We start from the raw sequence: 13,130 nt of genomic DNA, 5'->3' as shown, positions 1-13,130 counted from the left end.
GGATATTGCCATATTAGTCTGCTTTTCTTAAATTTGCTTATCAAATGTATTTTTAACAAAATAGTTTATATACAACTTTTATACTACCAAGCAGAAAATAAAAAAATACTGATTCTTAAGCTTGCCTCTGACTTCCTTAAGCCTTCACCCATTGAATGAAATTTATTTTTTGCACCATCTAAATGTAAAATGCAATCTTTTTACCTCTTAAATTTTTGTTTATGGAGGTAGTGAGAAGGTTTGGTTATAGTATGAGGTACTTCAGAGCAGTTTTATTTTCTTCAGAAAGGGCAGTTACAGATACTACTTTAGTTTCACATTTAAACGAGAAAGACAGAAATCTGTGCTTTCATCCAAGCTGGTATCTTAGATTAAAAGTATCAACACTTTTAACTTCTTACTATATTTGATAATGGAGCTTTTAAAAAATACTCAACAATATTCTTAATTTTTTCATATGGTAGGGAACGAAAAATCACAAATTACAGGAAGTTCTCAGCAGTTGTTTCCTCTCAGCCTGTGTCCGTCTGTGATACTACAATGCTTAATTTGTCACATCATGTTCTCACAGATGACTGATCTGTAAAAGGCATTAAAAATGGGTTTTGCTCTATGAATAGTGTGAAGGACCCTTGAACCAAGTTGTGGCTAGCTGAGATGGCATTATCAATGTACCATCCTGTTTACAGGTTTGGGATTTTTTTATTTTTTCAGTGTTCCTAGCAGCATCAGGTAGGGTCTGTTTTGATCTCTTTTTTTGAATTTCAGAGGTTGATATACAGCTGTGGTTTATATTCAGAATGTTAAAAAAAAAATAAAAGTCCTTCCAGGCCTTAATCTTCAGACAGAATTAAGACACTGCTGCTGCTGAAGCTTCTGGAAATTCAACACACTTTGTGAGTCTCATTTTCGGGATTTTTTTTTTCTTCTGCATACAAATTATGTGTATATGTGTAGTACACAGTTTTAATTAGTATGTACTTAGGTTGAAATACAAGTGGATTGATGTATTAAAGTTTGAGAAATTCTATTATAACTGGACTGACATAAACAAGTCATCAAAAGAAGCACAAAGAAATTTTTTCAAATGGATTTTGGTTTTTTCCCATGGATTAATTCATGTGTTAATTTTCCCCAATGCATGTTTTTTTTAGTAACGCATTATTTCAAAATTCAAGATCTTACCTTATGCTGCTGTAGCAAAAAAGTCCAGAGAGCTACTTCTATGTTTAATAAATTCTGATTTTACAAGTAAAGAACACAGAGCCCATGTGCAATGTATTTTTGAAGCATGGTAAGGATTAAAGCATTTCTTGCTTCTGAATATCTTTATAAAACAGTCTTAGCCACAGTGTACCTGGTTTTTCATTGCTATTTTCTTTATGAACTATATCCTTATTTTTCATGTGTACAGAAATTCTTGACAAAATTGGTACCTTATATGGTCCCTGTACTCCCACGTGTGTTAGGTGTCACTTGGTGAAAGTGTTATTTCAGCCAGCTGGTCTCATTCTGGGGGAATGCTAAAGCACAAGTGTTTTTCTATGTGCTTTAAGTCTGCAGATGTTGCAGCTCTGCACTCTGTAGAAATTACCCCAGACTCCAGTATCCCTGCAGTGTCTGTGTACAGCTTGCAGCGGGGAGCTCTTTTGAGGCTGCTGGAGTTATGGGGCTGCCAGTGTGGCTGCAGAGCTGAACGGAAAGACACACAAGAGGGAAATAGGCACTAAAAGCATGATAAGAAATTACAGCAAAGGGTGCCAGATAAATTTGTTGTCTGGTTGTTTTCTTACTGTTTTTTCCCCTACAAATGAATTGAACATGTACTTAACTGCATATAATACAAAATCATGTGGGTTAAAAAGATCCCTTTTTATGAGATTTGCCCTGTCTGGAAGAGAGGAGGACATATGGTCTGTTCTGGCTTGGTAATGCTGAAAGTGCCTACTGGGTTGGAATGTGACACTGTCTCTGCTAAGGAATTAAGTTTCCTGGCTGTTCAGTGGATGTTGAGGACTCCCACCTGTGACGTGTAGTTTGAAGTGTGAATCAATTTGTATCTATTCATTTAGGGTTTCTGGGCACTTTTTCTCTTTTCCCAGCTAAGTGACTAATGCTACTGCTAATGAGTAAACAAGAAAAGAGTGGTTAAGTCTTGGCTATCTAATATTAATGAACAGCAAGTAAGACTTGGGCAAATAAAGATGGATTTAGATTTTTTTTTTCTCTGTGTTTTGTGAAATGCTGAATTTTGGTTTTTTGTTCAAGGAAGGTTAGGCTCAAAGTACTGGCATCTGAAATTTCCATTTCTTGTTGATTTCTTTTTTAAGTTGTTTTTTTTTTTTTTTTTTTTTCCTAGTGGTAAGGGGCCTGCACTAAGGTGCTGCTGGTCTTCTTACTCAAGCCACGATTTGATGTTACCTCGTTTTGGATGCTCTCTTTTGCCTCTCTGGGGGTGCTAGCTGATTCTGGAGCTACCATTGCACAGAGCTGGAAGGCACCCTGTCAACCTTCGAGCTTCCTTCCTGGCAGGTTAAGGTCATCTGCTGAGGCAAAACTGATAAAAGGATATGTAGGGCTGGAGCAGGATAAGGAAAAGGAACCTAGACAGTTGGGCAAGGTGGGAGTCTGTTCCTCTAGCTTTCAAAAAAAAAAAAGGCAGGAGAGATGCCAGGCTTGTAATGCTGGTAGCAAGAAGGTGGCAGAAGCCTTCAAACAGAATTTAGTGGCAAGATCTGAAAGCTCCGTGCTGTTGCCGTAAGCAGCCTCCAAATTAATCTGTGGCTCCCAAATTATCTGGAGGAATAGAGTGGGTTGGTGGTGTATTTTGCTACTAAGTTTAGGTGAGTGAAGTCAAGTCCCCTGTGGCATGGACTTAGTGCTGTGCCAGTTACATGGGTAGTGCTTGGCCATCTGTTTGTGTATGACAGGCCTTGTGTGGGTCTGTGTCAGTCAAGCTTAGCACACCTGCTGTAACTGAAACGCCTCTTAAATTATATCTGGGCAGCCTCTAGCGCTGTAGAGGTGCAATGGCATCAAGTGTAGCTCTAACACAAAGGAGGATGTATTAGCAAATGCGTTTTTTACCAGCGTAACCCCTCAGTTTTATATGTGTAAACCCTCTGATGCCACCTTCCCTTGTCTATTTTCAGTCAGTCATCCCAGTCCTGTCCCTTCTGGGCTGTGGAGGTGTTGGAAGTGCAGCAGAGGCAGACGGGAGGCACTTGTGCTGGTGTGTCACAATTGTGGTGGTGGTCTTGAAATAGTCCTGGGGAATAGAGAACATTGGATTCAGTACACTTCTCATAGCTGTCAGCACGGAGCAGGACAGCAACAGCAAGACGACTAACAAACCCAGCTGGTACCTGATGCAGCGGGGCAAGTTTGGAGAGGCACTGCTGGGGAGGAGGGCAGGTTCAGAGAAGAGGCAGCAATGCGAGTGAGAAAGACTTGGGAAGATGGACTGAAAAATAGTAGGGCAGAAGCACTTTGAGATTAACTCTCATCTCTGAAGTGTCCTGAAAAATTGATTTTTGTTTCATGGGTGTCATTAGCTGTAATATGGTTTGATTTTCATATTGAATAAGACAGAATTTTGAAGTTACCTTATTAAAGTAGTATTTAACTATTGGTCTTCAATATTGATTTACAGTAAGAATAATTATCCAAATAAGAGCAGCAATCTTAGGAGAGCCTTCAAATAAAATACCCATAATATTTCTCAGATCTTCTTTTCAAAAGGCTCTACACACATATGCATAGAGTAGACAGGAATGCAATGTTTTCTGTCAGGTGCAAGCCGATTTTGTGAAGAGTAACTGAATTTCATATTTGCTGGCAGCAGAGGGAGCTATGAAGCTTTTATTGATAATTCAAAAAGGTCGGAGTGTGTCAGTGTAAAAAAAGAATTAAACCAAAAAATTTGAAAAAGTCTCAATTTAATGGGAGATCTGTGGTGCCTCATGGGGCTGGGGCAGAGCTGTGGCTAGTCAGGACGCAGCAACTCAGCCCCTCTCCTGCCCTGCAGTGGCCTGGAAGTAGCTGCTGCAGTTATTAAAAGGAACAATGTAAACTTCTCTCTGAGCCAAATTTTTAATCAAAGCAATGATGAAGAACAGGATCTGTGTGTCGTATGTCAAAACAATAGCAGCGTGCATTCCCTGGTAATTAACACTCGTGCATAAATCTGGAAAAGTAATTCCCAGTCAGGGTGGAGTGTGCGCATTCTTTTGCAAAGCTTTTGATAATTTGTCTTGATTTTGATTAATGCTGGATCTCTAGTATGGGGTTTTTTTTGGTTTTTTTTTTTTTTTTGCAGATGCTAATTGGATGAGTTTTTTATGTAAGTCTACGTAAACAGCAGATTAATGAGTAAAATGTAACCAAAAAAAGACCGGCATTGTTCTGGCAAAGTGTGATGTATACTTGTTAGATAAACCCCTGTGTCACTTTTACCTACCAAACTGAAACTGTGGCATTAAAAATCTGTAATATCTCATCTGTTCTGGACACTGATTCTGAAGAAACTTGTACCCCTTCTGGCCACAGCAAAATCTCTTTCTGTAGCTCATCTTGTATTGGTATCATGGTTTAACCCCAGGCAGCAGCCAAGCCCCAGGCAGCCACTTGCTCACTCCTGCACCAGTGGGATTGGGGAAAGAATTGCAAGGGTAAACACTGGAAAACTCGTGGGTCAGGATGAAGACACATGAAAACAGTTTAGTAGGGAACACAGGATGCACACAAGCAAAGCAAAATGGAATTATTCACTGCTTCCCATGGGCAGGCAGGTGTTCAGCCATCCCCAGGAAGGCAGGGCCCCATCATGTGTAACAGATATTTCGGAGGACAAACACCATCACCCCAAAAGTCTCTCCAGTGGGGATGATGTCCTGTGGTGTAGAATCTCCCTTTGGTCAGTTCAGGCCACCTGTCCCAGCTCTGCTCCCTCCCAGTTTCTTCTGTGCACCTTCTAACTGGCAGAGCATGAGATGGAAAAAAAAAAAAAGAAAAAAAAAAAAATATTCCTTGACTTAGGATGAACAGGACTTTCCAAAAAACTAAAATATCAATGTGTTGTCAATGCCATTCTTATTCTGAATCCAAAACACAGCACTATAACAGCTACTGAGAAGAAATTTAACTCTCTCCCCGCTGAAACCAGGACAGCTGAAATTAAAGACATTTGCATGGATTTTTTTTTCTTGAGGATTATATGAAAAAGCTAATATGAGGAGTGCCCCTAAATTATTTAATACACTATTTCTGGAAGAGGATCTCAAATAAGAAATAAAGAGATGTGAGATAGAAACAACCTGTTATGTATTATCTGCCAGATCCCTACGGTTTGTCCTCAAATACCTAAACAGAGTTTTAATCTTTCATACATTCATTTTGCTCTGTAGTTATCTTGCCTTTGTCACTTACCTTCCTTTCATTTTGCATAAGTCTAGGTAAATTACTTGATACTGGCTCCAGATATTAAGAGCAGGGAGGGGATAGAATACATGATCACAGATTATTGAAAATCTGGTCATGCTTAAGGTTAAGGGGAATAGCTGAGGGTGTTGCCTTTCTCCCCACTGCTTCTGCACCCTCATAGTAAGCAAGCTAATCTCTGGCTCAGAGTAAACAGAAGGGAGCTTAATGAGCAAATAAATGACTTAAACTGCTGTCTTCATGTGACATGGTTTTATTGTGGCATAGGTTGAGTGCTTATTTTGTCTTCAACCTGACATAATATTGGGATGCTGTATTTCCTGAAAGACTTCTGAGGTTGTTTTGTTAACGAATGAAAGGTTTCTCAGTTGTTAGTGTATAATAATTGAGCCATGAATTAAAGCAAAAACCTGTTAAATCCTGTTTATAGTAATTTCAGTCAAGATTCAGAGCAGAGAATGATGTAACCTTGATAGCTTTCATCACAATCATTGTGAAGTGCTCAGGATGTGTACTTCAACAATTGGATTAGAAGCAAAATCAAGAGAGGTGATGTTTTTCCTGCTTCCAAATACAGCATAAGGTCAAGATTAATTTTTTAAATTTTATTTCCAAGTCAGTGTTTCTAGTTTCACCCTTCAAATGATGATTAAAATGATATTTTACTGAAGCAATCAAATCTGGAATATCTTTTAGAAAATAGAATTTTCTGTTTCTGAATTTCAATTTTTAATGGGAAGTCTCCATAGCAACACTTGCCCAAACACTTACCTTTCTTCTTTAAAAGAGATGGAAAACCCTCCATCTTTGTGGAATTTATCTATTTCCAGGTTCCTGCTTACTCATTAGAACTTTTGTTTGTTGAGCTGGATTCTGCAGTGTCAAGTTTTGGGTTCTACTCTTGCTGTGTTTTCTCTAGGAAATAATTAACTTCCTTGAGGGTGGACTGGGCTGTTTTCCACTCCTGTTGTCATGTGTGAAATCTCTGCAGTGATCTGAATTTTTTTAATAATCCAGGGTTGACCTACTGCCAAATGTGAAGGTGCTAAACTTAGTCTTCCTCAACGTGTCTTTGCTTATATATGAAAGACTGCAAATTCCCTTTAAACTGTCACTGACTTTGAAGAATAACAATAAAACATGAGTTTCTAAGATGGAAAAGCTTTTATAGAAATACCAACTATTATCATAATTTTCCATCCTATTGCCTGTTCTTTATTGCTACATATGTCTTCACACTTACCTGTAAAGGATTACATCAAGTACAGAAACATTACTAATAACAGATATTGGCCAACTAGCTCCCATATTAATTTCTTTTGTATCAAAGGAAAACAGAAAGATTTAAATGATACTTCATAAGTGACCCCTCAGAATATAGGAAACATAGTTGATTGGAGGTGAAGTCACAGTGTCTGGGTGTCTTAAAAAAATGTGTAGTTTTTAAGAGAACTTTTTAAATACAGTTTGCTCTTCCTTCTAGTAGCATTTTTTTTCTCTGTGATTTTCTGTTTTCTCAAGTTACTGAATTTTACTCTCACAATTGCCTGAGCAAAATGGATTCTTCAAGCTGGCAGTGTTTGTTTGTGTTTTTTTGAATCAACATCTGATGGACTGAATAAGATTTGGTTCTCATGTAATTATTTAAAATCTAATTTTTATGGAGGAAATTGTGTGTGGTATTTAAAAACTATTTCTTAAATAAGCGACTCTTTCACATTTATTGTGAAAATTGTACTGTGGTCTGAAAAATTGCTAAGAATTCCTGACACTCGGCGGTGTCATGGTAGAGTTGAAGGTATATAAACACATGTGTAAATATAAAATGCATACAAATTTTTTTTTTTTTTTTTTTTTTTTTTTAAATTTAAAAACGACACTGGGATTTTTACTTAGCAGGTAAAAGTCTGAATGTTGGTGTTACCTCATAGGTTTATTTTATGGAAGTTTTCCATGTGATGTAGGTTTGAGATATGCAGATGCCCGACTTTTTCTTTCGTGGGTTTTTTTTTTTGTTTTTTTTTTTTTTTTTTTTTTTTTTTTTTTCTGTGAGAGAACACTGACCAATTATTCACAATGCGGTGAATAGACTTGCTTTAGGCTGGGTTTTGCCTCTTGTATTTATGACAATGAGAACTTGGGCTGCAAGACAGGCACTGTCTGTGGCTCGGCTGCTCTCACGCAGAGGTTTCAGCTGGTGGCCCATGGTTGCGGGCAGTTGCCCATGGAAGAGCTGCTTGGTTTGAGTTGTCTGGGCTGCGTCTGACTAGGGACTCTCCTCTAATTTTTTTTAGTGCTTGGGGAGGAAGGTGGAAAAACTTGCTGTGATTTGCACTTGAAATTTAAGCTGGGGCTCAGGTTAGAAAAATAAAATTGAGTGGATATTGAAAAAATCTGGTAAGTTTTCTGGGGTGTTTGTTGCATTTCTTCCTTTAACATCTTTTTAACTTGAATTGTTTTTCAAGGTTGGTGTCATGGTGCAGCAAGGGGCTGCTGGCTCCCTGGGGCTGGGATGTGGGGAGCACTAGGGGCTCCCTGGGGAGAGCAAGGCTGGATCCCACAGCCAGAGTCTGTCCCACTGCCCCAGCTGACAGCACCAGGACAGCCCCAGCACAGGCATCCCTGGCAGGTCTGCCCTCCCAGGGGGTGAATGTGGTCCTGGGCCCAAGGTAGGGCGGGGGGATCCTTGGGGTGGTGGGCAGGGACACTCAGGACTGGTGGCACTCTCAGTGTAACTTGTTACTGGCAATGTGCCAACACCTTCACCGACTTTCAGTATTGTAATCTTTGAAAGACAAATGCATATGTAAAAATTGTATGCACTTATGAGAAGGCTTAGAAGGACCTATTAAAATAGGAAAGGGGTAGAGAAATCAACAGTACTACAATACTTCAAAACCAGATAAAGCTTTTTTATTTTACAGGTACAATGTTGTGACTCTTGCCTGTAGCTGAATATAGGTCTCTGGAAGCTGAGACTTTAGGTTGTTTTAATTGCTCCTAGGAGTATCATTAACATTTTGAGAAATTGAAATCAGCATATACTGTAGGCATATACCTTGTTGGTGTTTTCATGTATCTAATGAGGGCTGTATCTTATTGAACTTATTTAATGTAACTTTTGTATTCAGAAAATGCATAAAGTACAAAACTCACCAGCTTATTTTTTATATGGTTAAAAAAATTATTAGGAGCTTATAACAAAAACTTGGAAACCACAAAATTTCAGTATAAAATGTCAAGCACTTTCTATTTCAACCATACTTTCGCTGAATTGGCAGCACCAAATTGGTCTCTACCTCCTTTTTTTTTTCTCCCATTATAAATGCAGCCCCTCCAAGAATGCAAGTATTTTCAGATCTTACGCTTAATCCAGATTGGAAGCTCGGTCCCTTTCCTGATGTAAATTTAGGGAGTACAGCTGAGCTAAGGAGGGGTCTAGTTGGGTCTTGCTGTTTTCCTATAAACAAAACACATCTTGCTGGGGATGTTTGAGACACAACATGTTTGAAAACTGTATTGCTAAAACAGGTGACGTGTACCTGGAAAATTTAGTGGAGTTCAGAGTTTTCAGGCTGTAATTTTACAACAGTTTTATTCTCTCTGAACTGGTAGGGACTGAGTTTTGATCTCTCTCTGGCCTCTCTGATAGTGTGTGTGCAATTCTTACACAAGCTACTTTACCACATTAAACCAACAGAAAGTTACCCACTCTCTTGGATTTGGCTGGGCTTCTGCTGTTTTAAGGAACTGAAGCAGCAACACTTGGGGTGTCAAACACAGTCAAGGGAGAGGTGTGTGGGGAGAAATGATGTTATTCTAATGCCAGGTGCACATGCACAGATTTAGGCTTAATCCATAATGGAACCATAGGCACAGTAAAGTTCAGTCCAAGCTGCCGTCCCTATTTCATGTTTCAGTAGATCATAGAAATTTGGCTGATTCATGTAGTTTTATTCTGCTAATGATGAAAATCTGTGGTTTCTAACTCCATGGCTTCAATAGTCCTATTTTAAATAATGGGAGCTTTGTGAACCTGGAACATGCAGTGTGCACAGACCCTCATGAGCAAAAAAAGGAAACACCTGCATGAGTCCAGACAAGGTGGGTGTACAACTGAATATTCTGTGTGAAGAAATGATGCTTTGCCCTCCTGCTTGGGCGCATAGAGAAGAGTATTACCATTAGGCAAGGGAGCACTTCCGTATCTCAGGCAGTAGAAATTAAAAGGCTGTATAAAACAGCTGAAGGGACCGAGGTTTAGTCCCAACTCCTTTTATATATGCTGTTCATAACAGCTCCCCATGTGTGCTGTATATTTGTTCATACTGATCCAGAAATAACATCTGGATCTTATCCAGTGTATTAGAAGCAAACAGTCTAGTACTCATCATCATCTTCTAGGTCTTCTCCTGCTGTTGCAGCTTCCAGTGCAGCCAGAGCTGCTGCAACTTCTGCGTCTTCCTCCTCAATTCCTCCATTGACATCTTTATGGTTGGCGTGTGTGGGTGCCTGTGTGACTTTGGTAACAGCCACTGCAGTGATACCACCAGTAAGGCTCTCACTCAAACTTGCAGAGTCAGTTTTCAAAGGTTCAATACTGCTCTCTTTCACAGGCAAAGGTGGGATTACACAAAGCTCCTGGCCCTGTATTGCTGAAGCACTAGTGTTTTGGTCTGAATGTGCAAGGTTGACTGAAAAGCCATCTTTTTCAACATAGTTCCCAGTTTGATTGCCATTTTGGGGATAATCAATATCTGGCAGTCTTATGGCATTGTTTTCTGTCTCCAGTATTGAGTTTCCTTTGAGAAAGATGCTGTCTTCTGCAGACTGGGAGTCTGGAATACTGTTAGGCACATTGCTGGCTGCCTTACTCTCACTGCCTGTCTCTAGGTCAAGTTCTTGTCCAGACCTATTTGATTTGGTGTAAAAGTCTCTATTGCTGGCTGAAGAAGCCTCTGACTGGCTGGAGGTTCCCTTTTCACTGGTTTCTTTCACTGGGCTTGTGTTGGGGTTGAGCATAGAATGCTGAGCGCAGGAGTTGCCACCATTGACTGCTACATCAAGCTTTGCAGCACATTTCATAAGGCCATCCTCTTGAGAATAATTGCTTCTATGATTACAGAGAGTTTCTGTTGTACTGTTTATTGGATTTTTATTTTCTGTTTTGTTTACCTCATCCTTCTGGAGTTCATTTTTGGGTTCTTCATTTTCACTATTCTCTTTGAATTTGGATTTATTGCTGCCTTGTTCATTGTGTTTATAGCTGTTTACTTCATTAATGCATCCAGATGATTGTACTTCTTCTGGATCAAAGATATAGCTGGAGTAAGGAAAAATTATAAAGGAAATGTTACTTATGATTTTAATCAATATAATTAGTGAAAAAGATTAAACTTCCCTTTTAAGCTGAAGGTCTTGAGGAAGGAGTGTCACTGAACTTTACTTTGGATCCCGAAAATGAGTTAAACCAAATGGAAATGCTGAATATGCTGTCGGCTGCTGTCTCCTGGGACTGATCATAACTAACCCCTGTAGTGAGATTCACCAGGAGCATAAGGAAGATGTTGGAGAACTGTGTGCTGGTCATTGTGTGTTTCCAGCCTTATTTTTTATTTTCTCTGGGGAGCTGATTAGCCAATGAGTAGTCATAACATGGATTGTTAATTAATATGTCCTCATATAGTTGCTAAAATAGCTTTCATTTTTTCCTGGTGTTCTTTCAAGTACTTTGTCCATTCCCCCCCCCATTCCTGATTCCTTTTCTTCTTCTTGCTCTATAATTTCCTTGACTTGTCTCTCCCAGGGCCTCTCTCTTTTCTTTTTCTTTTTTCTCTCATAGCACCATTTTCTCCCCGGTTCCTTACCGGTTCTGCAGAAGTGGCCAAGGGAAGTACTAACCCTGAAGTGGGGATGAAATGTGGTCTTTATAAAACTAGCTAGTCCTCCTCTCTAGGGAAACTTCTATATGGGAATTCTTCCCCCAACTAACTAGATTTAACAGCTGTGATGGAAGCAAGGAACTGTTCATTTTCATTGCTTGGGAGAGAGGGAGGATCTGACATAGTGTGGGCTCCTTGTTCTGCTGCATTAAGGGAAGCTCATGCTACCTAAATTATAAAAAAAACTGTACTAATGAAGAGTTTTCAATGCAACACAATTCCTTTTGTGGGATAGGAATTATAGAAGTGGACCTTAATTACAGTAAATTAAAAGGACTTTCATAGGAAGTCTGTATGCCTATGCTTCAAGATGCTGTAAACTTTGAGAAAACTCCAACCTTTTACAGTGGCTAATTAAAGCAACAGGTGTGGGGGAGCACAGACACATGATTTAATGTTTTTCTTTTATTCAGTCTAAGCAATTCTTGTTCTATTGTACCTTTGTATCATTTTGCAGCACCGGCACCCCATCTGGATTTTCCTTAATCTGAAAAGAGAGAAAGGGAAGGCAAGGGAGAGATAGAGTGAGTGAAGCATTATGAAATTAATATATGAGCAATTGCATTGAAAATGATGCTGGGGTTTAGAAGGGTTTTGTTAGCTAAAAAGATGTCTACACAAGAATGGATGGAGTACTGTTCAAGGTCTTTGTAGGTTGTTGTCTTGCGTTGGCAATGGTCTTTATTTGGGGAAGAATTTAAGTTAGATAGTGATGTTCTCTCAGAATAGTTTCCTAAGCAATTTTATGATTTGGAGAATTGTAAGTCAGTGTATTGGGTGTGGGTTATTGGTTTGTTGTTTGGTTGAGCTTTTTTTTTCCTTTTTTTTTTTTTTTTCCCACTTGACACCTGTTGGTAAAATTCTCTACCATGAATTTTCCCAGCTGTTTTTTGAAACAGTAAACTGCTAGCATCTACCACATCCTTTACTCAGTATTTTCACAGACCAGCATTTTGACTTGAACCTTTTTTTAACTAGTAGTTTTGTCTCATAGTTCTTGTATTAGAAGTAGTGACCATCGTGTCCAGTTGTCATCATAGTAGAGGTCCTGTACTGTTCCTCTAGTGCTCATCTATTTAAATGTTACCCATACTACATTGTTTTGTGCCTGTGAACTATCCTTGTGCTGTTCTCTGAGTCTTTTTGCATTTTAACATCCTATCCAAATCAAGTGTGGGAATTACAAGTGCAGAGAGAGTTCTCAAGGTGTTTGAAACCTGAAAGAAGCAGGTTTATTCTTTCCTAATATCTTGTTTCCAATCCCTTGACCCTGTGACAGCTACTGAGCACTGAGGTGATATTTTTGTGGAACTGTCTCTTAGTGAGGCACAGACAAATTCCTGGAATGGGCGTTTTGTTATAAGCAGTATGTTGCACCTCCATTTTCCCACAGTAAAATTCCAGAGTTTCACTAGTACTAGCAGATTGTCTGTGTTTTGCTGCACCATTGCCTGAGCCAGTGAACTGCTAAGAATTATCTAATATATGGTTCTTATGCCAAAGTCTTTTATTATGAGAAGAAATGGTTTGCTAATTTGGACCCTGGAGAACATTCCTGTTCTGAACCTAAACTGAAGTCCCAGATCTGAACATCCAAAACCTCCAAACCCTCCAGTATTCTTTATGGGTGGTTGTCGCGGTACGACATGAAAGACTCCAAATAATTCAGAGGCAAAAGGTATAGAAAAAGAAGGCTTTATTTTCTAAATTCTTACTATGTTTTATGAGGTGTTCTGATACAGACTTAAC

The 13,130-nt window shown here is 39.1% G+C and overlaps 1 protein-coding gene across 5 annotated transcripts in view; it reads right to left on the bottom strand.

Annotated features, from left to right (window-relative positions):
- Positions 1–8,347: 8,347 nt before the first annotated feature.
- The window catches only part of CUNH4orf19 (chromosome unknown C4orf19 homolog), a 42,354-nt gene continuing 37,571 nt past the window's right edge, over positions 8,348–13,130 (bottom strand). For all 5 annotated transcript variants that reach the window (XM_066185596.1, XM_066185595.1, XM_066185593.1 and 2 more), the window contains 2 exons: positions 11,821–11,868; positions 8,348–10,762 (listed from right to left, as the gene is read on the bottom strand). In XM_066185596.1, the coding sequence (XP_066041693.1) occupies positions 9,820–10,762; positions 11,821–11,852 (975 nt within the window). In that variant the 5' untranslated portion in view covers positions 11,853–11,868 and the 3' untranslated portion in view covers positions 8,348–9,819. The remainder of the gene's footprint in view (positions 10,763–11,820; positions 11,869–13,130) is intronic.

The sequence above is a fragment of the Chamaea fasciata genome, unplaced genomic scaffold (genome assembly GCF_029207755.1).
Source record: "Chamaea fasciata isolate MVZ Bird 193981 ecotype frontalis unplaced genomic scaffold, bChaFas1.0.hap1 SCAF_6, whole genome shotgun sequence".
Classification (NCBI taxonomy): domain Eukaryota; kingdom Metazoa; phylum Chordata; class Aves; order Passeriformes; family Sylviidae; genus Chamaea; species Chamaea fasciata.
Note: the sequence above shows the minus strand (reverse complement) of the source record. Positions and strands in the feature narration are given on the sequence as shown.